The following is a 25,079-nucleotide window of genomic DNA, read 5'->3' as shown; positions in this document are numbered from 1 at the left end:
AATACTTCACACACCTCCTCGTGAGTGAAAGCTGAAGTTCACCTGAGAGCAATTATTCAATTTAGGAGACATTTCGAATTTGATAACTAGTGTGTGTGTGTGTGTGTGTGTGTGTGTGTGTGTGTGTGTGTGTGTGTGTGTGTGTGTGTGTGTTAATCCGTTAATCCTCCTCGTTAGCTTCAATCAGTGTGATGAGCTGCAGCTTCACTTCCTGTTTCACTCATTTCGTGTTCAGGTCACATCACATGTGGATGATTATTGGAGTAAATAACTGATTGATCAGCTGTGACACACACACACACACACACACATACATACATACATACATACATACATACACACATATATATATATATATATATATATATATATATATATACACATACACACACACACACACATATACACACACACACACACACACACACACACACACACACACATGCACACATCAATAGAAACGAGACCTCATCAGCTGACATGTTTTACTAAGCAACCGACCAGAGTCTGCTTCCTGTTTACAACAACACACACCTGCACAGTGTGAAGGCCACAAGGTGGTGTGTGTTGTCAGATGTGTTGTCAGGTGAGGTGTGTGTTGTGAGGTGTGTGTTTTCAGGTGAGGTGAGGTGTGTTGTCAGGTGAGGTGTGTGTTGTGAGGTGTGTGTTTTCAGGTGAGGTGAGGTGTGTTGTCAGGTGAGGTGTGTGTTGTGAGGTGTGTGTTGTCAGGTGTGTGTTTTCAGGTGAGGTGAGGTGTGTTGTCGGGTGAGGTGTGTGTTGTGAGGTGTGTGTTTTCAGGTGAGGTGAGGTGTGTTGTCAGGTGAGGTGTGTGTTGTGTGTTGTGAGGTGTGTGTTTTCAGGTGAGGTGAGGTGTGTTGTCAGGTGAGGTGTGTGTTGTCAGGTGAGGTGTGTGTTGTGAGATGTGTGTTGTGAGATGTGTGTTGTGAGGTGTGTGTATTGTCAGGTCTGTTAGGTGTGTTGTTGTGTGTGTTGTCGTCTCCTCATCTCCTTATATCGACGAGGAGACAAGAAGACCTTTTGAGTCAGAGGCTGTTCTCTCTGTCAGTGTGTCTCCCTCTGCTGGTCACTTCAGATATAACAGCTGTTTCCTCTGATAGGCCCTCTGATGGAGCTGTCCTCCAGCTGCACCAGGAGGCCCAGTCTGAGCCTCCACCCTGTAAGAGGAGGAGCAGAGAGGAGGAGGTGATGAAGAGGAGGAGGAGGACAGCAGGAGGCTGTGGGGAGAACAGAGATCCAGGAGAAGATCTACAGAGGAACGTTGGAACACAGAACCTGAAGAGAGAACACAGAACGTGAGAACAGAGAACCTCCGCCACCCTCCACCTTTATTATTGTTGTTGACAGTTCTCATCTGTATGAATTAGCTGATTACTGATCAGTGATCAATAACAAACACTCAGAGCTTCAGGTAGGATATTGTGTCTGCAGGACCAGAACCAGGACTGCAGTCAGGACTGGGTCTATGTTCAGGACTGGAGGTGAGATCCAGTCCTGCAGACCTGAGGTCAGAGTGGCCCTGATCAGGAAGACCAGGATCCAGACTTCAGTCCAGACCTCTGTCAGGACTGTGGAGCTCACAGGGTCTGAACCGAGTCAGGGTCTGATCCTCACAGACCAGACTGATCCAGGATCCACTGAGACCCAGCTGGACCAGAGGAGACTAACCCAGCTCAGACAGACCAGGACCACAGACTCCACCTCTGAGGTCAGTTAGAGATACAGGGTCTGTCTGATGCTGGTCCTGAACTGCTTACTGATCTATGTGTCCGCTCTACTCCAGGTCAGGTCCAGGTCCCAAGTCAGATCCAGATCCAGGTCCAGGTCCAGGTCCAGGTCCATGGCAGGTGTGGTCTCTGTTCAGTTCTCTGAGACCAGGACCAGCAGAAGGTCTGACAGAATCCTGGATCCAGAGTCCTGGAGAGGAGATGGGTGTCCAGCCAGGATCAGGTCTACGTCTGAGGAGAGGAAAACCAAGACGAGGAGGAGGACCAAGATCCACCCGTCTGTGTTCAGAGGAAGAGGTGCAATCAATCAGTCAGTCAGTCAGTGTTCAGACTGATCAGATCAGATATTGATCCAAAGTGAAACTGATCACTGATCTCTCTCTCTCTATAGGTCAGCTGAGGCTGTCAGTCACTCCGGAGGCGGGCCAGCTTGTCATTCACAGTAAGTGAGCAGCCAATCAGAGAGCAGCTTTCGTACAGAACAAGATGTCAGCAGGAATTTAACCAACCAGACACCTCGTTTTCCTGTGGCAGGGTCATATTCATATATTTGTTTATGAAAAACAACGAGTGTACGTTGAGGAGGTTCTGCGTTCTAACGTTCCTCTGTAGATTTAGTAAGTTTGAAGTTAAATCCAGATTGTTTCTGTGCCTTCAGCTGTTTGTCACTTCCTGTGACTCTGAGCCAATCAGAACTTTGTTTTTATTTTGTATTTGTCGTCTTTAAAGAACTACAACAAAGATCTTCTCCTCCACAGATTCCTCAGCAGGTTAAACACTTCACTCTATCTTCATCACATCTCTGCACAGTTGTGTGTTGCTGCTCAGTCCCGTGCTACCTGATATCCCACAATGCACTGCAAACTGATGTCCAATAGGAAATCAATAGTCTGAAAGTACTCTACATGTGTAAAAGTACTCTATATGTGTAAAAGTACACATGCTGTAGTACACACAGAATACTTGTTTACGTGTATAGTGTACTTGTACACACAGTGTGCTGCTGCCCTCTGGTGGCCACAGATCCAGTACAGGCTGTCTGTAATAATCAATCATGTTTATTGTCAGTTAATAAATGAAATCATTGATCGAAGCGATCAATAACAGATGAGGCAGCAGCAGTCGATGAGTCGGCCTGCAGGGGGCAGCAGAGTCCTGGAGGAGGAGGAGCCTGTTTGTCAGTTTGAATCAAACTTTATCGATCCCTGTCCTCACTGACAGCCTGTCCTCTCTCTGCAGTCATCGAGGCCCGAGGCCTGATGGGAAAATCTTACAGGTCATGTGACTCATATGTGAAGGTAAACAATCACTGATGATGTCATCAGCTCAGATCTGATCAAACTGATCAACTGATAATAACAATACAGTTATTGATTAAAGACGTTTAACATTACATCATCGTGTGTGTGCAGCTGGTTGTGACCTCTGACCTCCACCGCAGCGTCACAATGAAAACTCCAACGGTCCTGAACAAGAAAAACCCTGAATACAACCAGAGCTTCACACTGTGAGAGACACACACACACACACACACACACACACACACACACACAGACGCACAATTTGTCTACATGTCAGATTTCATTGTGTGTGTGTGTGTGTGTGTGTGTGTGTGTGTGTGTGTGTGTGTGTGTGTGTGTGTGTGTGTTAGGTGTATCAGTGATGACATCATCCTGAATAGGTTGTTGGTCTCAGTGTTCAGCAGGTGAGTGATGACATCAGAGCTGAAGCTCCGCCCCCTCTCTTTCTCTCTGTATTTCAAGTTTAACACACCTGTCTCTCTCTCTCTGGGTTATCGTTCCCCTCCATCTGTGTTCTCAGGTGCCGTCAGCTGATTGGCTGTATGAGCTTTGGGATTGGCTCTCTGATCTCATCTTCAAAGGTCAGTTTAAACCAATCAAGAATCCTTCATCCTGATTGGATGAAACGAGGTCCGTCTTTCATTTCTTTGTTTTGATGAACAAACACACCGAAGCAGATTGTTTACATGTCAACAAACAGATGTAACATGAGTTAGACAGGTGAGCCGCTATGTCTTTCCTCACTGACAGTAGATTTATTGAACAGTAACATTTCCATCAGCAGCTAACTGATTAATCGATTAATCAGTTAGCTGCTGAAAGAACTAAGTTTGTGAATAGATTATTTTGGACAGAACATCGTCTGCAGTAGGTGAGTCGGGGTGACTCAGGGTGAGGTCACTGTGTGCTCGATGATGTTGTGACGTATTTACTATTTTCTGATGTTTCATTGATCTGATGAGCTGATAACCGTCTGATTGATTAGTCGCAGCCTTGTTTAACCACAACGTTAAAGTTTCCCGTCCAGAAAAACTTGTTTAAACTTCACCAATGTTTAACACCTAACACAGGTAGATTTAATCAGCTGTTGGCCCCGCCCCTCTGTGTCGGCAGGTCATCACTGGTTGGTTCTACCTTCTTGGGGAGGAGTTTGGGTGGAGCAAACACCTGAGAGTGACATCACAGCAGAACAAACCAATGAGGAGCCTGGAGGACAGAGCAGAGAACTGTGGTGAGTCACGGCTGTCTGTGATTGGCTGACCTTCAGTCTCTTTGTTACTACTAGTTACAACTCAACATGAGTCAGTGTCAGATCACAACTGAACGTCTTTGATTCTACAAACTTTCTGTGAACCTTTCAAATATTTCTAGAATATTTCTAGAATATTTCTAACGCTAACAATGACGTCACACAACATCAAAGAACAGCATGAGAACACAGCGACATGCTAGAGGTTTGTCTCTGACAGACGGGTCGGATCATGAAGAGTGGACCCGGTCGGATCATGAAGAGTAGACCCGGTCGGCAGGGGCGAGGCCAGGGGGGGAAAGGTTAGGACGATTCCAAGGGCCCGGCACTGACATGGGGCCCTTTGAGGGGCTAATAATATTATTATCTATCTTGAATATTTTAATCTGTCATGGGGCCCAAGATTTCTGGCGGCGCCCCTGCCGGTCGGATCATGAAGAGTAGACCCGGTCGGATCATGAAGAGTAGACCCTGACAGTCTGAACATCAACACATATAAATATAAACGTGTGGACGTCAGCAGGATGTTTATCATTAGACTGAAGGAAAATACAGACTGCTCCTTTAAGTCATTTATAGACCACACGCACACACACACACACACACACACACACATCTATATGTTTATTCTATTAATAGTGTGCTGGGGGAGAGAGGGGCGAGCGAGCAGTAGTAGATATAGATTAAAACTGACTCCTGCTCCCTCACTCTCTCCCCGGGGGTCCACATGGTTACCATGGTGATGAGAAGCTGCCCGGTAACCATGTGACCCTCACAGTACCTCTGTCCTTATGTCTCTCGACCCCCCTCTCTCTCCTGACTCCATCTATCTCAGTGTAAACTCCTCCTCGCTCGCCCCCCTCGCTCTCTCTCGCCCTCTCTCTCTCTGACATCACACTGAGATCTGACACTCGTTCGCCCCGAGCGATCAGAGAGAGAGAAGAAGGACGAGAGGACAGAAGAAGAGACGTCTTCTTTGTTTGTTTTTGTCGTCTATCAGCAGCTGCACTCAGATACTGAAGTACTGTCAGCATCATCAGTACTCGTCAGTACTCGTCAGCAGTACTTGTACTTCGTCAGAGCTGCAGGTTTAGTTTGAATTGTCCAATCAGTAGAGACTATAACAATCAGAACGACCTCACTGAGGAGGATTTGATTCACGTCGTCTGATGCAGTTTTTGTTTCCTGTCCGACTCTTTAAATTTGATCTTTTTAGACAAAAACTATAAATGAAACTCATTTATAGTTTTATAGTTCCAGCAGAGTTTCCTACTGCAGTGACATCACCATGTAGGAAACTTAAACGGACCAGAGCTGGTTCAGACCTGCTGGTTGGTGGTTCAGGATCAGTCACTGAGCTTCCTGTTGGTCTTTAACTAAAAACAGACGTCTGTTTGTTTGTTTGGTTGGTTGGTTGGTTGGTTGAGTAAACAAACAGCAGATGTAAACACAGAGTGTAAAAACAGGAAGTTTAGTCTTGATGCTGGTGTCGGTTCAGACCTCTTCAGTGGATTCTATGTGGAAGGTTCAGCTGCAGATGAACCTGTGATTCAGAACCACCTGTCTGGGCTGGTCTGGTCCATTCTGGTCTGATCCTGTTAGGTCTGATCTGAGTCTCTCGAGTCTGGTCTGATCTGGTTCAGTCCGGTCTGGTCTGACTACAGTCAGGATGTTCTGGAAGAACACGGCCTGGTCGTGGGACGATGCTGCAGGTAACGATGATGATGATGGTGGTTATCTCCTCGCAGCGGACCTCAGGAGGACTCCAGACTCTGCTCCAGATACCGACCAGAACCACATCACCACCTCCACTTCCACCACCTCCACCCTGTCCAACAGCGATGCCACCACTGGACTCAGAGACCTGACCAACCTCGGCTTGACCTCCAGCTGTCCACACACCCTTGACCCCACCAACGGAAACTTCAGCAGCTACGCCTCCACACTGTATGCCAACACCAACCAGCGCCAGGTGACCAGAACCAGCAACAGCACCACCCAGAGACTGACGGTGAGTTGCAGGACACAAACATCGACCTACACAGACGTACTGTAAATATAAGTGTCAGTAAGATCAGGTTGGAACTATAAATTAAGATTCACTGGTCTCGACCTATGACTGGATTCAGGACTTACCTGTTTTGAGTCAGGACTTTCTGGACTTGATTCTGGTCTCTCCTTTGGAGTTGTCTGTTTTGACTCGTCCAGTCTTTTTGGACTTACCCTTCTTGATGTGGCACTGACTAAGAACTTAATTTGGACATGTCTGTTTTAATCTTGACTTGTTGGACTACCTCTGGACCTGCATGTCTTTGACTTGGGGACTTGTTGATCTTCAGTTGTGACTTGACTCAGAACTCACCTGCCTTGATTTTGGACTTGATTGGGACTTGACTTGTGGACTGACTTGGAGCTGACCTTTCTTGATTTGGGACTTATCTGTTTTGACTTGGCATTTACGGTCTTGACTCAGGGCTCATCTTAGGTTGGATATTACCTTTATCGACATGGGACTTGATTTCAGACTTGACTTTAGGACTCTGGACCTGTTTGGGACTTCCTGCTATGACTCAGAGTTTACTGGTTTTGATTTGAGACGTACCTTTGTTGACTTGTAACATGTTGGATTTGACTCAGGACTTCACAGTCGAGACTTGAGGAAACTTGTGACTCACAGACTTTATGTCACTTCTGGACTGTGAAGACAGGATGCTGGTTAGTAGCATTAGCTGCTAACATTAGCTGCTAAAATTAGTGAAACGCTGCTTGTTAATGCTAACTTTATTATACTGACCAATCAGATCAGAGATTATCCCAAACAGACACACTCTGTATGTGTGTGTGTGTGTGTGTGTGTGTGTGTGTGTGTGTTACTGTTTTCCTTTAAAGACTCATCAAAGATTCACATGTGATGAATTATAGAGTGAAGCTGCTGCTGTTCACACACTATATACTGTTATACCACACACACACACACACACACACACACACACACACACACACACACACACAGTGAAACAAGCTGCTGCCGTTTGGACCGGTTACAGATGTTTTACTATCTCTGTTGTTGTTATATGACTTATATTCTGCTCCTCAAATGTATGTAGTAAGAACCGCACTGACTGGACGTTAACAGTGATGTATAATTTACACTTTCAAGTAAAGATGCTGATGATGTGACTGTTGACGTGACTGTTGTAGTTGATGTAGTAGTAGTAGTAGTAGTAGTAGTAGTAGTAGTAGTAGTAGTAGATGATGTAGTAGTAGTAGTAATAGATGATGTAGTAGTAGTAGTAATAGATGATGTAGTAGTAGTAGTAGTAGTGGTTGCAGTAGCAGTAGAAGCAGTAGTAGTAGTAGTGGTTGCAGTAGCAGTAGTAGTAGCAGTAGCAGTAGTAGTAGTAGCAGTAGCAGTAGTAGTAGTAGTAGTAGTAGTCCCTCTGGACTCACTGCAGGTGATTCAGATCACCTGTGCTCAGGTGAGACTCACTCCTGATTGAGGAGTGGAAGCAGCTTGGTGTGTTTCCCTCTCAGCCAATCACAGTGTGACGATGCCCTTTTTGTGAAGACTTAAAAGAGGTGGTGAATGACACCAGGTGGCTCTCACACTGATTCTGAAACTCCAGAAACTCGGGTCTGCTTAGGCCCTTTTCTGTTTTCTTGGCTGCCCACATCTTTCTAGTGAGGAAACTGTGTTTATTCTGGATCCCCTTGAAACCCAAAACCTTATATACACCTTCAGTTGGACATTTTATTTCACTGGTGCTTGTTTATTGGTTTATTGTCCGAGTAGCGAACATTGGGCATTCCCCTAGTTAGGGCCCGAGCAGGAAACCTGCGAGGTCCCCCCTATTGTTGTTTTTCGAATGATTATTATTTTTCTTTGTCGGAAATGATTGCATTTTTCACTACCTGAACATATACGAAAACGCAATTTTATTGGGCAAACATATTAAGCTTGGCGAGAAATTTGATAATCTATGGTCGTCGTGAACTTCCACCACTAGGTGGCGCTATAATCAAGCAAAGTGCGTTTTGGCTCATAACTCCCACATACTTTGTCGCACATTCAAAAACCTTGTATCCACGCGTTCAGTGAATTGTGCTGAATCTCGAGATATAGGCCACGCCCATTTCCGGTTACCTAATTTTTCCGCAAATTCGCAATATGTTGCAAACCTACTTTGCTAACTCCTCCCAGGCAATTTCACCGATTTGCACCAAACTTTGCACACAGCATCTGTGGAGCCTCCTGACCCACAGTTGTGCTAAGCATGTTGATATTCAAAAGAATACTCAAGTTATTAAATAACAACTTCCTGTACATTTTGTTCCAAACAGGAAGTGTTGCATATTTCCACATTGGTTTGTCCGAATTACATGAAACTCAGATTCCTTCTTCTCCATGAGCCCCTAAGGCTCTGTGCAAAATTTTGGGCGATGACCACTAGGTGGCGCTCTTTAAATTAAAGTATTTTATATCTCAACATTGGTTGGTCATATTAACACAAAATTTGGTACACTCATTGCCACTGCCCTCCTGAGGATAGCTGATGAAGGTCTTACCGATTCGCCACTAGGTGGCGCTCTGGTGGCAGTCTAATTTTATTTTTGCCACTGTGCCCACACCATAACACTTATGGATATGAAATTGATAGGGGTGGTATAGACTGCCCCCTGTAACCCACACACCAAAAATGACCTGCAGGTGGTGCTAAATGGCTCCATAGCGCCCCTTGGAATATTTCACACTTTAAGCCCCGCCTCCTACATGCACATACATGAACAAAATTCGATACGTTTATGTATCATGACCAGACGCACAAAAAACCCTCTTGGACCCATAACCTCAGTCCAACAGGAAGTCTGCCATTTTGGTTCAAAGTAGAGATTTCGCCGCCATTGTCACGCATTTCTATGCCTCGTACATTATTTAACTTGGCCTACAGATTAAATGCCACAGACTTCCCAGTCACTAAGTAGCACCCTTATGCCTTGATGATGACAAGTTGTGAAAAGCTTTTGCCTACGTTATTCCTGGTGGGTGTGGCAGTGCGGTGACCCCTTATGGCTGTTCCCATTCTGTAGGAACCCATTTCTAAGCCTTGTACATTGTTTAACTTGGCCTACAGATTTTACGCCACAGACTTCCCAGTCACTAAGGGTGAATCCCAATGTTCACCCTACTCACTACCACTAGCCCTCACTCACTACGACTAGCCCTCACCCACTACCACTACACCCTGGAAATGAAGCAACAAGGGGTAGAGCTTTGTAATCTTCCCTAGGAATTGGGACACCACTTGCTACGTCACTGCATAGTTTACGTTTGGGCACGTAAGCGATTATGTAGTTACGTTTGCACATACGTCCCACCATAACAACAAACCCGGCAGCAATGGAGTTAACGGTTGTGATCGGTGTGTGATTACTGGAAGGCATAAACGCCCTTTGCTTGCTACCATAGCGCTGTGCTAACGTTAACGACTTGGACTTTGGGAGCAGCCGGGGGGGCTTCTGCTAGCTAACGTTAGCTAGCTAATGTTCGTAATGGTCGGTAATGGTCGTAACGGTCGGTATGCAGTAACATAGATAACCTTACTTGCTGCTTATTATCATACTAATGTGAAATATCCGACAAATTTGCAGGAAATATGAGAGCTAACGAGTAACATTAACAGGACGTAAAGCATTCTGGGAAATTTCCTCTGGACCTCCCTGGGCGAGTCAGCATCTGAAATCCCTCGCTCTGAAGGGCTAGATTTATACCCCCTACCCCTCGTTATGCCCACTACCCCTATATGCTAAGAGTAATTGGGACACCACTACCCTCACGGGAACGCGCAAAATTTAGGAATAGGGCTAAAAAGTAGGGCGAGGGGATGTATTGGGACTGACCCTAAGTATCATCCTCATGCCTTGATGATGACAAGTTGTGAAAAGCTTTTGCCTATGTTATTCCTGATGGCTGTGGCAGTGCAGTCAATTTCGATGATCCCCTTATGGCTTTTCCCATTCTATACGAACCCAAGTTCTATGGCCTGTAGTTTAACTATCTTTTCCTACTGATTTAAAACCACAGACTTCACATTCCCTCAGTAGCATCCTCATACCTTCAACAGCCTGTGTTGTATCTGGTGGGCGTGGGCGTGGCCGTGCGGTCAATTTCGCTCCTTCACCATCAAGCAGGAAGTCCTCATAACTTCAACATACAATTTCCCATCTTCACCAAATTGCTCACACATGTAGAGGGGCTCACCCTGAACACGTCTATACATCAATACTGTGTCATATCTATAGCGCTACCCACTGGACACAGGAAGTCACTGAATATCTCACTGTTGTGTTTTCAGTGACACAGATCCCATTTAGGTAGGAAATTTCCACAGGCAATGGGCGAGCACACATCTGAACACGGCAGTTTAGACATGTGTACACAGTATTCGGGCAATGGGGCCGGGTAAGCGCCACGCCCCGACAGCCGCACACCCCGACGCTCGTGGACTTTGAGGGCCTGTTCATCGCTGCTTGCAGCTTTAATTTAACATGTTTTTTGTGTATATTTTTATGTTTGTATGTATTTTACTGCCAGTTCCGCCACAACGTCTCCGTCTTTATGTTCTGGTGTCATTCAGACCCAAACACCACCTGGTTCTGTCTCCACAAACACAGCTGGAAAATGTCCCGATGTCTTGTTAAAGTCATCCAGTGGTTTCACTGTAACAGATGTGTAAACACAGTCCTGAACAGTGGTATCTGGTTCGTAAAGACAAACGGATCCAGCAGAACCTTTTTTATTCCACACATTCTTCTTCCTTTGCAAAACCTGCAGCCTACATTACCCACGATGCAACGGAGCTTTTAACAATTAAATGTAATGTGGCCGTCACTCTGCCTCCCTCAGTCCTCCATCAGAGCTCTCTCCAGGACTTTCCCAAATATTCCAGGCCTGACTCTGGTTCTGTATAGTTCTGATGTGCTGACCTGCAGAAACATTAATACATAGAAACATGTCAATGATGCTGCCTCAGTGGACCAGGTTCTGGTTCAGGTCTGTGGTGGATCAGCTGCTGACTGTCTAAGAGTCCAGAGTAGAGAACAGATCCTGAATGAGTTCACACGGTGTGTGTGTGTATGTGTGTGCGTGTGTGTGCGCGCGCAGGAAGTGTGTGTCTTATCGCCGGGATACATCCAGTGTTTTTGTGAGTCTGAGTGTGTGTGTGTGTGTGTTTCCTGCTATTCTTCTGTCTGTTGTCGCCCCCCCCCCCCACACACACACTCACACACATACACACACACACTCTGCTCTCTAACATCCAGTACACTACTGAACCTCTCACACACTGGTTCATCTGGACCTGGTTAGACCTGGTTCTAGTTCTCTGAAGTCTGAGCCTGGACTAAATGATGCTGTGAACCTGGACCTGCTTCAGACCTGGTTCAGTTCTAGATGTGGACTCTGTTTTTGTGAAGTCTGGACCTGGAGTAAACCTGCTGTAAACCTGGATCTGTCTTTGTAAATCCTGGTTTGGATTAGACTGGACTTCTGGATCAGGACCAGACGTGGACCAGCCTCCTCCTGGTTGTGGATCAGATGGACTGGTGAACTGCACCATCATGCACACGATCCACCGTCTGTGTCGAGACTGCATCGAGCAGAACCTGCCGCAGGTCTGAGTCTGTTTGTTAAAGGACCAGTTCACAGTTTAGACTTCAGTCAGGTGGTTCTGATCAGACTGATCAGGGTTCTATAATCAATATAAAGTTAATCTGAAGTAAAGTTTCAGTCTGAGTTTTTTCTGTTCTTCACTGCAGCTCAACATGCAGGGTCAGAAGTCCGTTTAGTTTGAGCAGTTTGTGTGACGGACAGTCGAGTCCAGTTGAGTCCAGTCGGGTCGAGCATAGAGAATAGAGCATCAGTGTTTGTCACAAACAGTCCCATATGAAGACGTCTCTAAATCAGAAGTTTTTTGAATGGAGTTTGGTGTGATGATTAACAAACACACAAACATCTCAGGAAACAAGCTTCTTCTGATTGGCTGCACAGTGTGATGTCACCGCTGGCTGTGTGTCATTTCCCGGAAAAATCCCCAGTTTCCTGTGTGTGTGTGTGTGTGTGTGTGTGTGTGTGTGTGTGTGTGTGTGTGTGTGTGTGTTTCTAGTCCAGCAGGTCAAATTAATGTTTAATGTCTTCATATTTAAACCAGCTGCTATTCACGTGTGTGTATGTGTGTGACAGGTTGATCAATAATTCACACACAGATTAAAACTGTATGATTTTACTGAAAAACTGCACTGTGTGTGTGTGTGTGTGTGTGAGAGAGAGATACTTTGTGTGTTTTAGTTCTGCTGGTGTGTGTGTCAGTGTGTACATTAGTGTGTGTGTGTGTGTGTGTGTGTGTGTGTTTGAAGAGGCGGAGCTCCGTTGCTTTACTCACGTTGAACTCTTCACACTCGCGTTGATGAATTCTTTCACCTGATTGGTTCATGTGTTCATGTTGACTCACTACAAAAAGGAAATAACTGACTATTGTAATAACATTAAGACTACAAACAACCCATAATGCATCACTCTGTGTTGACTGTGGGTTAAAGTTGATATCTGATCAATTAATTAATTAACACCGACTGTTTCATAGACTCTCTTCAGTCTGTCGGCTGTTTGAAGCCTAAGAAGACAAACTCAGGGAGAAGAAGTCCACTGTGGTTCTGTGAGCCCACAGTGAGGACTGAAGGAGACTGAGAGCAGCCAATCAGCTCAGAGCTTTACGTCTTAAAGGAGCAGTCCAACATTTCTGTAATAATAATAATAATGCTGATAATTAACTTTATTTAAAGAGCATTAATCAAACAAAAGAACAAAGTGTTCAAACATTTTAAAATAAAAAATAAACTTGTAATAAAAGCACATTTTAATACGAGACTTTAAAGAACTGAGTCAGACAGAATGATTTCCTCATTTCAGAGCCTGATAGTAGAACCTCTGTGTCCTTCAGAGACACCAGCGCCCGACGGGGCCACAGTTCATAAAGGTCTGAATCTTATCTGGAGCCGTGCCATGAAGAGGTCTGACAGAAATCAATAAGGTCTGAAATCAATTCTGAAACAAACGGTCGATGTAAAGAAGTTGAGACAGGAGTGACGTGATCGTACGTCTGTATTGTGTTTAGAAATAATGTGGTCCAAGAATTGACCCTTGAGGAACTCCGTAGCTGATGAAAACCAGTTTAAACCAGTCCAGATGAACCCAGCCAGTGGTTCAGTCTGTGAGCTCTGATGTCAGAGGCAGCTCTTCACTGATCAGCACTCATTAAAAGATCATCAGTGACTAACGAACACCCGTCTCACTGCTCTCTGTGATTCTGATGAAGACCAGAGTACTCTGGGTCAGGAGCTCGGTTCTGTGGTCCTGGTTGGTCCTGGCCTGATGGTGTCACAGTGATGTCACCATGGCAGCGATTTGTTAAATGTCACTGAGTGTGTGTGAACCGGACCGATCCTGCAGAGAAACACAAACAGCTGCAGCAGTTTTAATATCAGCCTGTCAGTCTGAACTCGGGGAACATTTACCTTCCTTTGTGGAGCGAGGAGCGCGAGGAGGAGCCGACCTTTCCTCCGCTCGTCTCCGTGTACGCAGTCATGGAAACAGCTCAGAGACCAGGATCCAGACAGACTGCAGTCTGGTTCTGACAGGATCCTCCAGACTGTCAACACCACACAGACCGGATCAGACGAGCAGAGGGCAGAGCCAACTCCACCCGCAGGCTGCAGGCTGCACTGCAGAAACTTTATTTAAACACACCGATACAGAAACTTTATTTATACTTTATTTAAACACATCAAGAGACAGAAACTTTATTTAAACTTTATCTACTTTTTCTACTTTATCAATGGTGATATGTTGTGGTTTCTTTCTTGTGACAAATGTACTTATTGTAAGTCGCTTTGGACAAAAGCATCTGCTAAATGCCCTAAATGTAAATTTAAACACATCAAGAGACAGAAACTTTATTTAAACATATTTAAACACAACAAGAGGCCGCAACTTTATTTAAACACATCAAGAGACAGAAACTTTATTTAAACTTTATTTAAACACATCAAGAGACAGAAACTTTATTTAAACGCTCATCACTATGACGAGAGTCATGTTTGTTCTGTTGATGAAGGTAGTCAGCAGGACATGTCTGTAAATACTGTATGTTTATATGTATATATGTATATACTGTGTGTGTGTGTGTGTGTGTGTGTGTGTGTGTGTGTGTGTGTGTGTGTACATAATGTATACATTGATCTGACATTGTGTCCTGACTGTTTGGTCTCAGGTGAACGTCGTTCGAGGTAAAGACGGTTTTGGATTCACAATCTGCTCTGACTGTCCAGTCCGAGTCCAGGCTGTCGACTCAGGTGAGACACACCTGAGAACAGAACACTCACACTATGATGTCATTGTAAACACAGCAGCCAAATCTGCCTTCTACCTGTCAAAGATCAACTCCTCTGCCTCCAACCCCAGGAAACTATTCTCCGTGTTCTCTTCGCTCCTCACCCCTCCTACCCCTCCCCCTCCATCCTCCATCACTGCTGATGACTTTGCAACTTACTTTACCAAGAAAGTAAGAGACATCAGCTCTTCATTTACCCCGATGCCCTCCCAGAAAGCACCTCCCCCAACCTTCTGACAGCCTTACCTGCTTCAGCCCTCTCTCCTCTGAAGATGTTCACACACTAGTGGCGTCTAACCGTGCCACCACCTGTTCCCTCGACCCGATTCACTCCTCTCTTCTCCAAAACATCTCACACGGCATCTTGCCTTACCTCACCACTCTGATCAACTCCTCTCTCACTTCAGGCCGGTACAGTAAAGCCACTCCTAAAGAAACCCACTCTAGACTCGTCTGACATCCGAAACTACAGACCCGTATCTCTTCTCTCATTTCTCTCTAAAACCCTGGAACGTGCCGTCTACAACCAACTGTCTTCCTACCTTTCACAAAACGACCTCCTTGACCTCCATCAGTCAGGCTTCAGGACTGCTCACTCCGCTGAGACGGCCCTCCTCACAGTGACTGAGTTGCTCCGTGCCGCCAGAGCCTCGTCCCACTCATCAGTCCTCATCCTCCTCGACTTATCCTCTGCGTTTGACACAGTCAACCACCAAATCCTCCTCTCCACTCTGGCTGAACTTGGCATCGCTGACTCTGCTCTAACCTGGTTCGCATCATACCCGACAAATCGCACCTTTCAGGTCTCGTGGAATGGCTCCTTGACCAAACCCTGCTTTCTGGAAACTGGTGTCCCTCAAGGCTCAGTACTCAGACCTCTTCTGTTTTCACTATACACTAGATCACTGGGCTCTGCAATCACATCACGTGGATTCTCTTACCACTGTTAAGCTGACGACACCCAGCTGTTCCTCTCTTTCCCTCCATCTCAGAATGTCTGGCAGACATCTCCGCTTGGACAACTACACATCATCTCAAGCTCAACCTCAGTAAAACTGAACTCCCCTTCATCCCGGGGACTTTATCGCCATCATTGACTGCGAGGAACCTGGGTTTAATCCTCGACGATGGACTATCCTGCACCCCCAACATCACCACGGTGGCCCGATCCTGCAGATTTGCCCTCTACAACATCCGCAGGATCCGGTCCTTCCTCACAAACGATGCAACGCAACTCCTGGTTCAAACGCTGGTCATCTCCCGCATCGACTACTGCAACTCTCTCTTGGCTGGACTCTCAGCCTCCACGACTAAACCATAGCAACGTATCCAGAAGCTGCAGCGCGCCTTGTTTTCAATCTACCCAAATTCTCCCATGTGACACCCCTCCTCCGTGACCTCCACTGACTTCCTGTTGCGGCCTGCATCCGATCCTCCAAACACTGATCAGACCACACGCCCCAGCATGAGCACTTCACTGCACTACATCAGCTGGCCGGCTGGTACCACCATCGCTGAGAGCAAACAAAGGTCGCTCAGCGAAGTCGCGACTCTTCTCTGTTCTGGCTCCTCAGTGGTGGAACGAACTCCCGACCAACATCAGGACAGCAGAGTCACTCGCCATCTTCCAACCACTGAACAGCTTCAACGCAGTGTTTGTGGTTAAGGGCCTTGCTCAAGGGCACTTTCCGTGGTGGTAATGAGCGTGGAGGTTCTCTGATTGGTCCGCTGAAATCACACACTAACACCTGTAAAGATGGAGTCTGTGAGGTCACAGGTGACATCACACAGCTCAGTCTGATGTCATCGGTCTGTTGTCTGCAGGTGGTCCGGCTCATCAGTCCGGTCTCCGTCAGGGAGACTCGGTCCTGCAGCTCAACGGACTTCCTGTAGAAACTTGGAAGTGTGTCGACCTCGCCCACGCCATCAGGTAGCCCCGCCTCCTCACAGTCTGACTCCCTACTTGTTCACATTGATGACAGATACTGATTGTGTGTGTGTGTGTGTGTGTGTGTGTGTGTGTGTGTGTGTGTGTGTGTGTGTGTGTGTGTGTGTGTGTGTGTGTGTGTGTGTGTGTGTGTGTGTGTGTGTGTGTGTGTGTGTGTGTGTGCGTGCGTGCGTGCAGGAGCTGTCCATCTCAGATTGTGTTGGTGGTGTGGAGAGGTTTACCTGAGCTCAGGCCAGGATGTGAAGCTTTGCTCCGCCCACAGACCCACAACACGGTGAGTCTTTAAATCAAGCAGTGACCCATGCTGCTCAGAAAACGAACTGAGGGGTTATAAAGTTTAACGTGGCTAATGCTCTTCATGCTAAGCTACATCACTGTGTCTCCTCTCTGTCTCCTAGACAACAGGCAGGAAGCTGCTGCCTCATCCCACCCACAGTAAACATGGCCGCAGGCGGGGTCAGCGGTCGGGTGTCAAGTCCAGTCTGGGGGCTCTGGGTTCTCTGTGGAGGGACAGGAAGGAGGACCAGGAGGAGGAGGAGGAGGAACAGGATGTGAATGAGTTCTCACCCCGAACCACCACACTGAAGGGAACCCACGTGACATCATCACACGGAGACAATTACATCATCCTGTCACCCGTCAGTACAGGAGGACAGGTGAGGGGGCGGAGTCTACAGGTGTCTCGAGGTTCTCCACTGTCCACCAGAAGCCTGGGTTCTGGTTTTACCTGGATGTTTTCCTGAAATCAGAAACTTTCCTTTTAACAAGAACCTTTGACCTGACACAGAACCTTTTGCTTGACACAGAACCTTTCATTTTGACCAGGATGTCTTACTTGGACCAATGCTTTTAACAGGGACCACTTCCTTTCACCTGTAAAAGAACCTTCTACCTGTGCACCATTTACCTGATACAGACCCTGTTCCTTACAGATACCAACACCTTTTAACCTGATTCAAGAACCATAATTTCCTGTTTTGACCAGTTAGTTAGTGAGCAGACCTTTCTGATGTCTTAGAACAGAACTTCGACGAGTCCTAGAACTGACAGATAACCTCACTGTTTAATAAAACAGTTATAATTTACATCTGGACTAAAAATATGACCTAGAACCTTTTGCCTGAGCTAGAACATAACACTGATAACCTGCTCCTGACCTAGAACCTCTCTGAGGCTGATCTAACCCACAGACCATTGTTCTCATCTTTGTCCAGAACAGAACTTAGAACCTGAAATTTCTTGTTCAGTCTGATGTTTGTTCTGTCAACCTTTAACACAACGTTCTGTAAACAACAACGTTCCACCTGTTCTGTCTCTGTTTCAGCTGCTGCAGCCGGTTTATCACGACAGGAACGGAACCATCGGTACGACATCCACACTGAGTATTGATCGTCCACACTGAGTATTGATTGTTCACACTGAGTATTGATGGAGATATTGATAATAAGCTGATATTGTTTCATTGATCAACAGGCCGTCTGTACCAGACTCACCCCAGCAGAGGACAGAACCTCCTTCATGACCCTCGATCATCGTCATCACAGCAACCGTTCTCTGGCCACACCTCCACCCTGCCCCCACCCCCCTCCACCTCTACCTCCTCTTCATCAGCCCCGCCCAGTAACTTTGGCAACTACCAGAACTGCACCATCGTCCAATCACATCTGCCCTGCTCCTCCTACGGAACTTATGTCACCCTGGCGCCCAAAACCCTCATCTTCCCCATCTTTGTCCAGGTAAGAACCAAACTCAGAACCCAGAACCAAGACCTTTTATACTGAACCTAGAACACAGACTGGAACCTTTAACCTGACCCAGAACCAGATCAGAACCCAGTCCAGAACTAGTCTGAGACTCGCACACCTAACCTAGAAAATCCAGGAACCAAAGCAAAGTTTAGAATCTTGATCCTGAACTAGAACCAAGAGCAAACTTTTTAACTGGAGACCCTTGTTCTGTCTAGAAGTTAAACTGGATCCTTCAGCTTCACACCCTCTGTCCAGGTCCAAACTTCAAACCAGAGCTCAGAACTTTAGAACGTAGATCCTTCCTTTCTGTGTGTTCAGGTTTGAATCTTAACTTTAGAACCAGAAGTTTGTTTTTTCATGCTGTTATTTATCTGTTGTTTATTAGAACATTGTTTATTGTTCTGTTCACTTCTGGATGGATGTTTGTTGTCGTTGTTTCCAGCCTCTGGATCTGTGCAGTCCAGACAGAACCCTGCTGATGGCCGAGGAGATGGTTCTCCACCAGGCCGACCTTCTGCCTGCGAAGGTACCTATACAGCACATTTACTGCCAAATATACTGCCAGGGTACAAATATCCAGTAACAGTACTGCTGTTATATTTAATTAATTGTTTCAGTAATTTAAATTAAAACAGACAAACAGGTAAATGTAAAGATTTCACATCAGAATGTCTGTTTCCTGACGTTTCACTGACTCAAGTAAGAATCAGCAGATTTAACAGGAAAGAAACTATTTTGATAAACAGTAAATTAACAGTAAATCAACAGTAAGTTCTGCTGTAGGATCAGTTCTGCTGATTTTAGACTTCCTGTCTGCTGATTATTGATCGTTTCTATTTGAGTTCCTGAAGGACACGACGACCTCTGAGAGCTGGACCAGGATCAGTTTCACGCTAATGGATCACACACACACACAAACACACACTTCTGGGTGTTTCTGGGAATTTGCTGCATTTGAGTTTCATGTTTTCAATAAAAACGAGACGTCGGCTGTCAGTTTGATTCCAACATGTGATGTCACAGAGGTCAGAGGTCACAACTGTAACCTGAAACTCTGTTTCCTCAGTTTAAATACCGAAGATTTAACTGTAGTATATAATATATAATATCATATCATATAACATAATATGATATCATATTATAGATTTCTGTTCTGTATATTTATTTACATCAGTGTGTATTTAATTATGACCCTCATTAGCATATTTAAACATTAAATATTAGAAAACCAGTGATATAGTAAAACATCTGTAACTGGTCGAAACGGCAGCAGCTCGTTTCACTGTGTGTGTGTGTGTGTGTGTGTGTGTGTGTGTGTGTGTGTGTGTGTGTGTGTGTGTGTGTGTGTGTGTGTGTGTGTGTGTGTGTGTGTGTGTGTGTGTGTGTGTGTGTGTGTGTGTGTGTGTGTCAGGTGACAGTGTTGATCTACAGCGACCTGCTGCTTTTCACCAGAGAGGACGAAGCTGGACGCTGTAACGTCCTACAGAGTCCAGTGTACCTGAACACACTGCAGCTCAGAGAGGGTATACACACACACGTTTATATCACACAAACAACAACACAAATATTTGAATTAATTTAAGTCCTCCACTAAAATAAATAATGTTTAATATAAAGTGTACCTATGTATCTGTGTATTGTGTGTGTGTTCAGTGGCGTTGGAGCCCCTCCACGTCTACTTCCTGCAGAGCTCTCAGACGTGTTGGCGTTGTCTCTTCAGTCTGGAGGCGTTCAGCATCGAGCAGAAGGTCAGAGTCAGCCTCTGTCTCCATGACAACATCCAGCTACAGCTGGTCACCATGGAGACCGGGCACACCCACCACCAGGTACAACACAGGCACCTGGGACAGGAAGTGACAACTCTGTGGCAGTTCATCAGTACATCACTTCAGACAGACTGACGATCCAGAACCTGATCTGAGCCTGATCTAAACGCTGATCTGAACCTGATCTGAGCATGATCTAAACCCTGATCTAAACGCTGATCTGAGCCTGATCTAAACCCTGATCTAAGCCTACTCTAAACCTGATCTAAACCCTGATCTGAGCCTGATCTAAACCCTGATCTAAGCCTGATCTAAACCTGATCTGAGCCTGATCTAAACCCTGATCTGAGCCTGATCTAAACCCTGATCTGAACCTGATCTGAGCCTGATCTAAACCTGATCTGAGCCTGATCTAAACCTGATCTAAACCCTGATCTGAGCCTGATCTAAACCCTGATCTGAGCCTGATCTAAACCCTGATCTGAACCTGATCTGAACATTATCTGAACATGATCTGAGCCTGATCCAAACCCTGATCGGAACCTGATCTGAGCCTGATCTGATCCTGATCTGAGCCTGATCTAAACCCTGATCTGAGCCTGATCTAAACCCTGATCTGAACCTGATCTGAGCCTGATCTGAACCTGATCTGAGCCTGATCTGAACCTGATCTAAACCCTGATCTGAGCCTGATCTAAACCCTGATCTGAACCTGATCTGAACTGAAGTTTGTCCAGCAGGATGCGACAGAAAACACGAATGAAAGAGAATAAATAACATGACTGTTGATCATTAACTGTTCACCTCCTCTCTCCTCTTCCTCTCTCATCCTCTCTCCTCCCCCTCTCACCCCCTCTGACCCCCTCTCCTCCTCCTCTTTCCTCTCTCCTCCTCCCCCTCTCTTCTCCTCCTCTCTCCCCCTCTCTCCTCCCCCTCCCCCTCAGATCTCAGACCTCCCCTCAGACTTTGGTCTTCTCTCTCTCCGTCAGTCTGACCTCCTCTATCGTCCCTCCTCTACTTACTCCTCCTCTGATCCTCCCCACCTCCGCCCCTCCTCCCCATACCCCTCTATCTGTGACCCCCTCAGACCTCCCTCCCCCTCTTCTTACTCCCCCAGTTCTCCCTTCTCCTCCTCCAGTCCTCCTCAACCCTTCTCCTCTCTCCCTCCATACACCGCCTCACCTCCTTCCAGGACCTTCACCTCACCATCTCAGCTTCTCCCCCCGCCTCCCCCCTCCTCTTCCACCCAGAGGAGTCCAGTCTGGAAGGCGAGAGGAGGAGCAGAGGAGGAGGTGAGGACAATTAGGAGGAGGGAGGAGGTGGTGGAGGAACGGCAGCAGGGGGAGGGAGAGAGTGCCTCTGAAACGTCTGAGAATGTGGGAGGGGTCGGGGGGCGGAGCCTCCAGCTCAGCCCGCACCACTTCAACATGAAGCAGGAAGAAGAGGAGGAGAGTGATGAAGAGGAGGAGGAGGAGGGAGGAGGTGCTGAGGAGTTCACCTCCTGCTACAGACCTGAAGGTCAGTCTGAAGGAGGTTCAGGTGTGATGTAGAGACAAGTTCAGGTGTGATGTAGAGACAAGTTCAGGTGTGACATTAGGAGTTAAAGTGACGTCTCAGATTAATTCTCCTTTTAAAAACAATTCTGTTGTTTTTTCTTTACGTTCCAGTTCTACGTCGCTCTCTCTCTGAGGGTTCTCTACTCCAGGAACCTCGTTCGCCCCGCTTCCTCTCTGACAGCACCATCCACCGACTGACCCGCCCCGTGACCTTTGACCTGGACCTGGACCTGGATCCCAACCCCCAGCCTCCCTCCATCCACACCCTGAGGGAACAGCTGACCAGAGAGGGGGGGTCTCTGCACCACATGCTGCTGCTCCTCAACGGCACCAAGGTACAGACCAGACCAATGTAGACCAGGACAGACCATCAGAGACCAGGACAGACCATGAATGACCAGCAGAAACCAGGACAGACCAGGAGAGAACAATATTGACAAGAACAAACCAGTAGAGACCAGGAAAGTCCACTTTAGACCAGAACAGACGAGCAGAGAGCAGTACAGAGCAGAACAGACCATCAGGGACAGACCATCTGAGACCAGGACAGACCAACAGAGAGTAGGAAAGGATTCAAAGAGTCCAGTAGAGAGCAGACTTGTGTAATTAACATGTTGAGTGTTTAGTGTCTGTGTAAAACTGCTCCACAAGCCTTAAATTGCCCCCCGGAGACAAATAAAGTATTAGCAGCCAGTCTATAAGACTCTAATAAAGTCCAGACACGACAAGCAAGGTCCAGTATGGACCTGCAGTACAGCAGAGAGCAGTACATTACCTGTAGTAGAGTCCAGTAGTAGAGTCCAGTAGAAAGCAGTTTAAGACTGTTTGAGAGTCTGATCTGTTGTTTTGTTGCTTCAGGATGCCGAGTTCAGAAACCTTCAACTAAGGAAGAAAACTAAGAGTCTGTAAGTACACACACACACACACACACACACACACACACACACACACACACACACACACACACAAAATAATAACACATTAAAAATAAACTTCTTTAAAGTTTCAGTTAAATCAGTAGTTTTGGTTCAAATGAAGAGGTGGCCATTTTGAAGGAAGAAAGAGAAAAATGTTGACAAAATGGCCGACCTCACAGCACTTGAACAGTCATTGGTCCATTCAGTTCCAGCTCTGATAGTTTATTTCTGTTGTGTCAGAGACAGTTTTTTTTTCTACTTCCTGACGCTCTGACTCGTCATCGTTGTCTCCTCAGAGCTGCTGATGTTCGGAGCCGCCTGCTATTTCTACGACGACGGAAAAACAGCAGTGGTGTGGAGGGTAACAGTTTGGAGAAAGCTCTGAGAAACAACAGGTAGGAACAGGAAACGTGAACCATTACACTGCTGTTATCATGAGAACCCTGATGAGAACAGCATCAGTCCCAACAATCATCACTAGACACTAACCCCCACCTGGTTAAATCAGAGTCCGTCCGGTTTGAACAGGATCCTACCAGTTTGAACAGGGTCCTGCCAGTTTGAACAGGATCCTGCTTGTTTGAACAGGGTCCTGCCAGTTTGAACAGGATCCTACCGGTTTGAACAGGATCCTGCCAGTTTGAACAGGATCCTGCCAGTTTGAACAGGGTCCTGCCAGTTTGAACAGGATCCTGCTTGTTTGAACAGGGTCCTGCCAGTTTGAACAGGATCCTACCGGTTTGAACAGGGTCCTGCCAGTTTGAACAGGATCCTACCGGTTTGAACAGGATCCTGCCAGTTTGAACAGGATCCTGCTTGTTTGAACAGGGTCCTGCCAGTTTGAACAGGATCCTACCGGTTTGAACAGGGTCCTGCCGGTTTGAACAGGGTCCTACCGGTTTGAGCGGGCCCCAGTTTGTTCTTACTGGTTCTCTTTACTTCCTGCTGGTCCACCGTATCTCAGGTGTTGTTTTCTTTTTTTAGACCGTCTACAAAGGAGGTGCTGAGGTGGGCGGAGAGTCTGGAGGCTCTGCTGACCAATCAGTGTAAGACACATCACTTCCTGTCTCTGTGTTCATCCAACATGGTGACATGTCTCTATTGGCTGAAAAGTCTCCTTCCTCTCTTCCTATTGGTTAGATGGTCTGGCCGTGTTTCGTCACTTCCTGAGGTCAGAGTTCAGCGAGGAGAACCTCGACTTCTGGTTGGCTGTGGAGAGGTTCAAGAGGACACGCCCCCTCAGCAAGATGGCTGCCAGAGCCGTGAAAATCTACGAAGAGTTTATTTCTACCAGTGCCGCGAGACAGGTACCTGTCTGTCCATCTGTGCTCTGATTTGTCCAATGACTGGTCATGTGACATCACTGCTCTCTGTCTCCAGGTCAACGTGGACTCCTCCGTCAGAGAATCGACCAATCAGAGCCTGAGTCTTGGCGTTAACCCTGCCTCCTTCCAGGTGGCCCAGGATCAGATTTTCGGCCTAATGGAGACTGACAGTTACCCACGTTTCCTCAGGTCCCTCCTCTACGCACAGCTGGCCAATCAGGGCACACAGATGGCCACCGAGTCAGCCAGTTAGAACAGAGCTTTGTGACACCTGACAGCCAATCACAAGTGAGGAGGAGTCCAGGCAGAGGCCAGATTTATGGTTAGCCAATCAGAGGCTCCAACCAGCCCCATTCAGAAAAGAGCTGACCAATAAAGGACACTTTCCAGGTGCATTATGGGAAAGATAGTATTCACTGTTTTGGTCTCTGCTGCTCACATGGTTTCTTTGAATAATCAGTTTGTAAAACAGAACTGATGACATCATCTGCTGGACTTACTGACAATTAGCTCATGTTAGCATGCTAACTTGCTAAACTAAGATATTAAAGATTAAACCTGCTAAACATGTTAGCATGTTGGTGTTAGCTGTTAGCATGGCTGCAGGCTGATTATTCCTCTGATAGTTGATGAAGACGAAATCAGTTAATCTGCTGTTTTTATTCACATTTAAAATGTTTTTATTAAAATTCTGCAGACATGTTGAAACATCTGTGGAAACATCTGTTGGACTCTGACTTTATGAAATGAAATAACATTTAGTTGTTTATTGTTCTGACTAACTCTTTTAGTTCTTCATGTAACTGAAGTTAGTGAATTATGTGTATTATCAAACTGTAACTGAAGTTTATTAAAGATGATGACAATGATGTTGCTGTCTGCTGGAAACTCTGAAAATAAACTCTGATGTTGTTGGACTTTCTGCTTCTTCTTCTTCTTCATTAGTTTTATTTGCAGTAGCCACAGAGTCGTCCTGCAGTTTGACTTATTTCATGTCAGATTATTTTTTAAAGTAATGTTTAATCTGACAAACATCTCTAACAGCAGCAGCAGTATTTAGTGTTCAGGTGTAGTTTCAG

At 46.2% G+C, this 25,079-nt stretch overlaps 1 protein-coding gene and 1 long non-coding RNA gene across 5 annotated transcripts in view; one reads left to right on the top strand and one right to left on the bottom strand.

Moving 5' to 3' along the window:
* LOC311260950 (regulator of G-protein signaling 3-like) overlaps positions 1-24,917 on the top strand; it is a 26,124-nt gene extending 1,207 nt beyond the window's left edge. For 2 of the 4 annotated variants that reach the window (XM_084359279.1, XM_084359282.1), the window contains exons 2-27: positions 1,119-1,313; positions 1,450-1,726; positions 1,802-2,042; positions 2,137-2,187; positions 2,985-3,043; positions 3,158-3,252; positions 3,397-3,450; positions 3,567-3,627; positions 4,160-4,277; positions 6,044-6,306; positions 14,621-14,702; positions 16,565-16,670; positions 16,866-16,962; positions 17,087-17,344; positions 18,013-18,052; positions 18,162-18,424; positions 18,879-18,962; positions 19,848-19,959; positions 20,090-20,262; positions 21,147-21,720; positions 21,870-22,093; positions 22,617-22,663; positions 22,972-23,070; positions 23,660-23,721; positions 23,816-23,982; positions 24,056-24,917. In XM_084359279.1, coding sequence (XP_084215405.1) covers positions 1,119-1,313; positions 1,450-1,726; positions 1,802-2,042; positions 2,137-2,187; positions 2,985-3,043; positions 3,158-3,252; positions 3,397-3,450; positions 3,567-3,627; positions 4,160-4,277; positions 6,044-6,306; positions 14,621-14,702; positions 16,565-16,670; positions 16,866-16,962; positions 17,087-17,344; positions 18,013-18,052; positions 18,162-18,424; positions 18,879-18,962; positions 19,848-19,959; positions 20,090-20,262; positions 21,147-21,720; positions 21,870-22,093; positions 22,617-22,663; positions 22,972-23,070; positions 23,660-23,721; positions 23,816-23,982; positions 24,056-24,253 — 4,000 coding nt within the window. In that variant the 3' untranslated portion in view covers positions 24,254-24,917. Of the gene's footprint in view, positions 1-539; positions 587-1,118; positions 1,314-1,449; positions 1,727-1,801; positions 2,043-2,136; positions 2,188-2,984; positions 3,044-3,157; positions 3,253-3,396; positions 3,451-3,566; positions 3,628-4,159; positions 4,278-6,043; positions 6,307-14,620; positions 14,703-16,564; positions 16,671-16,865; positions 16,963-17,086; positions 17,345-18,012; positions 18,053-18,161; positions 18,425-18,878; positions 18,963-19,847; positions 19,960-20,089; positions 20,263-21,146; positions 21,721-21,869; positions 22,094-22,616; positions 22,664-22,971; positions 23,071-23,659; positions 23,722-23,815; positions 23,983-24,055 lie in introns of those variants that run through there. The other 2 variants (XM_084359281.1, XM_084359280.1) reach the window with 2 other exon arrangements.
* On the bottom strand, positions 20,191-22,944 carry LOC311260953. Its single transcript, XR_014623074.1, has 3 exons — positions 22,848-22,944; positions 22,534-22,661; positions 20,191-20,277 (listed from the first exon to the last, which is right to left on the bottom strand). It is a non-coding gene; the product is annotated as an uncharacterized lncRNA (long non-coding RNA).
* Positions 24,918-25,079: the final 162 nt, after the last annotated feature.

The sequence above is a fragment of the Pagrus pagrus genome (genome assembly GCF_965226575.1).
Source record: "Pagrus pagrus genome assembly, chromosome: 8".
NCBI lineage: Eukaryota > Metazoa > Chordata > Actinopteri > Spariformes > Sparidae > Pagrus > Pagrus pagrus.
This window is presented reverse-complemented; position numbering and strand designations above follow the sequence as displayed.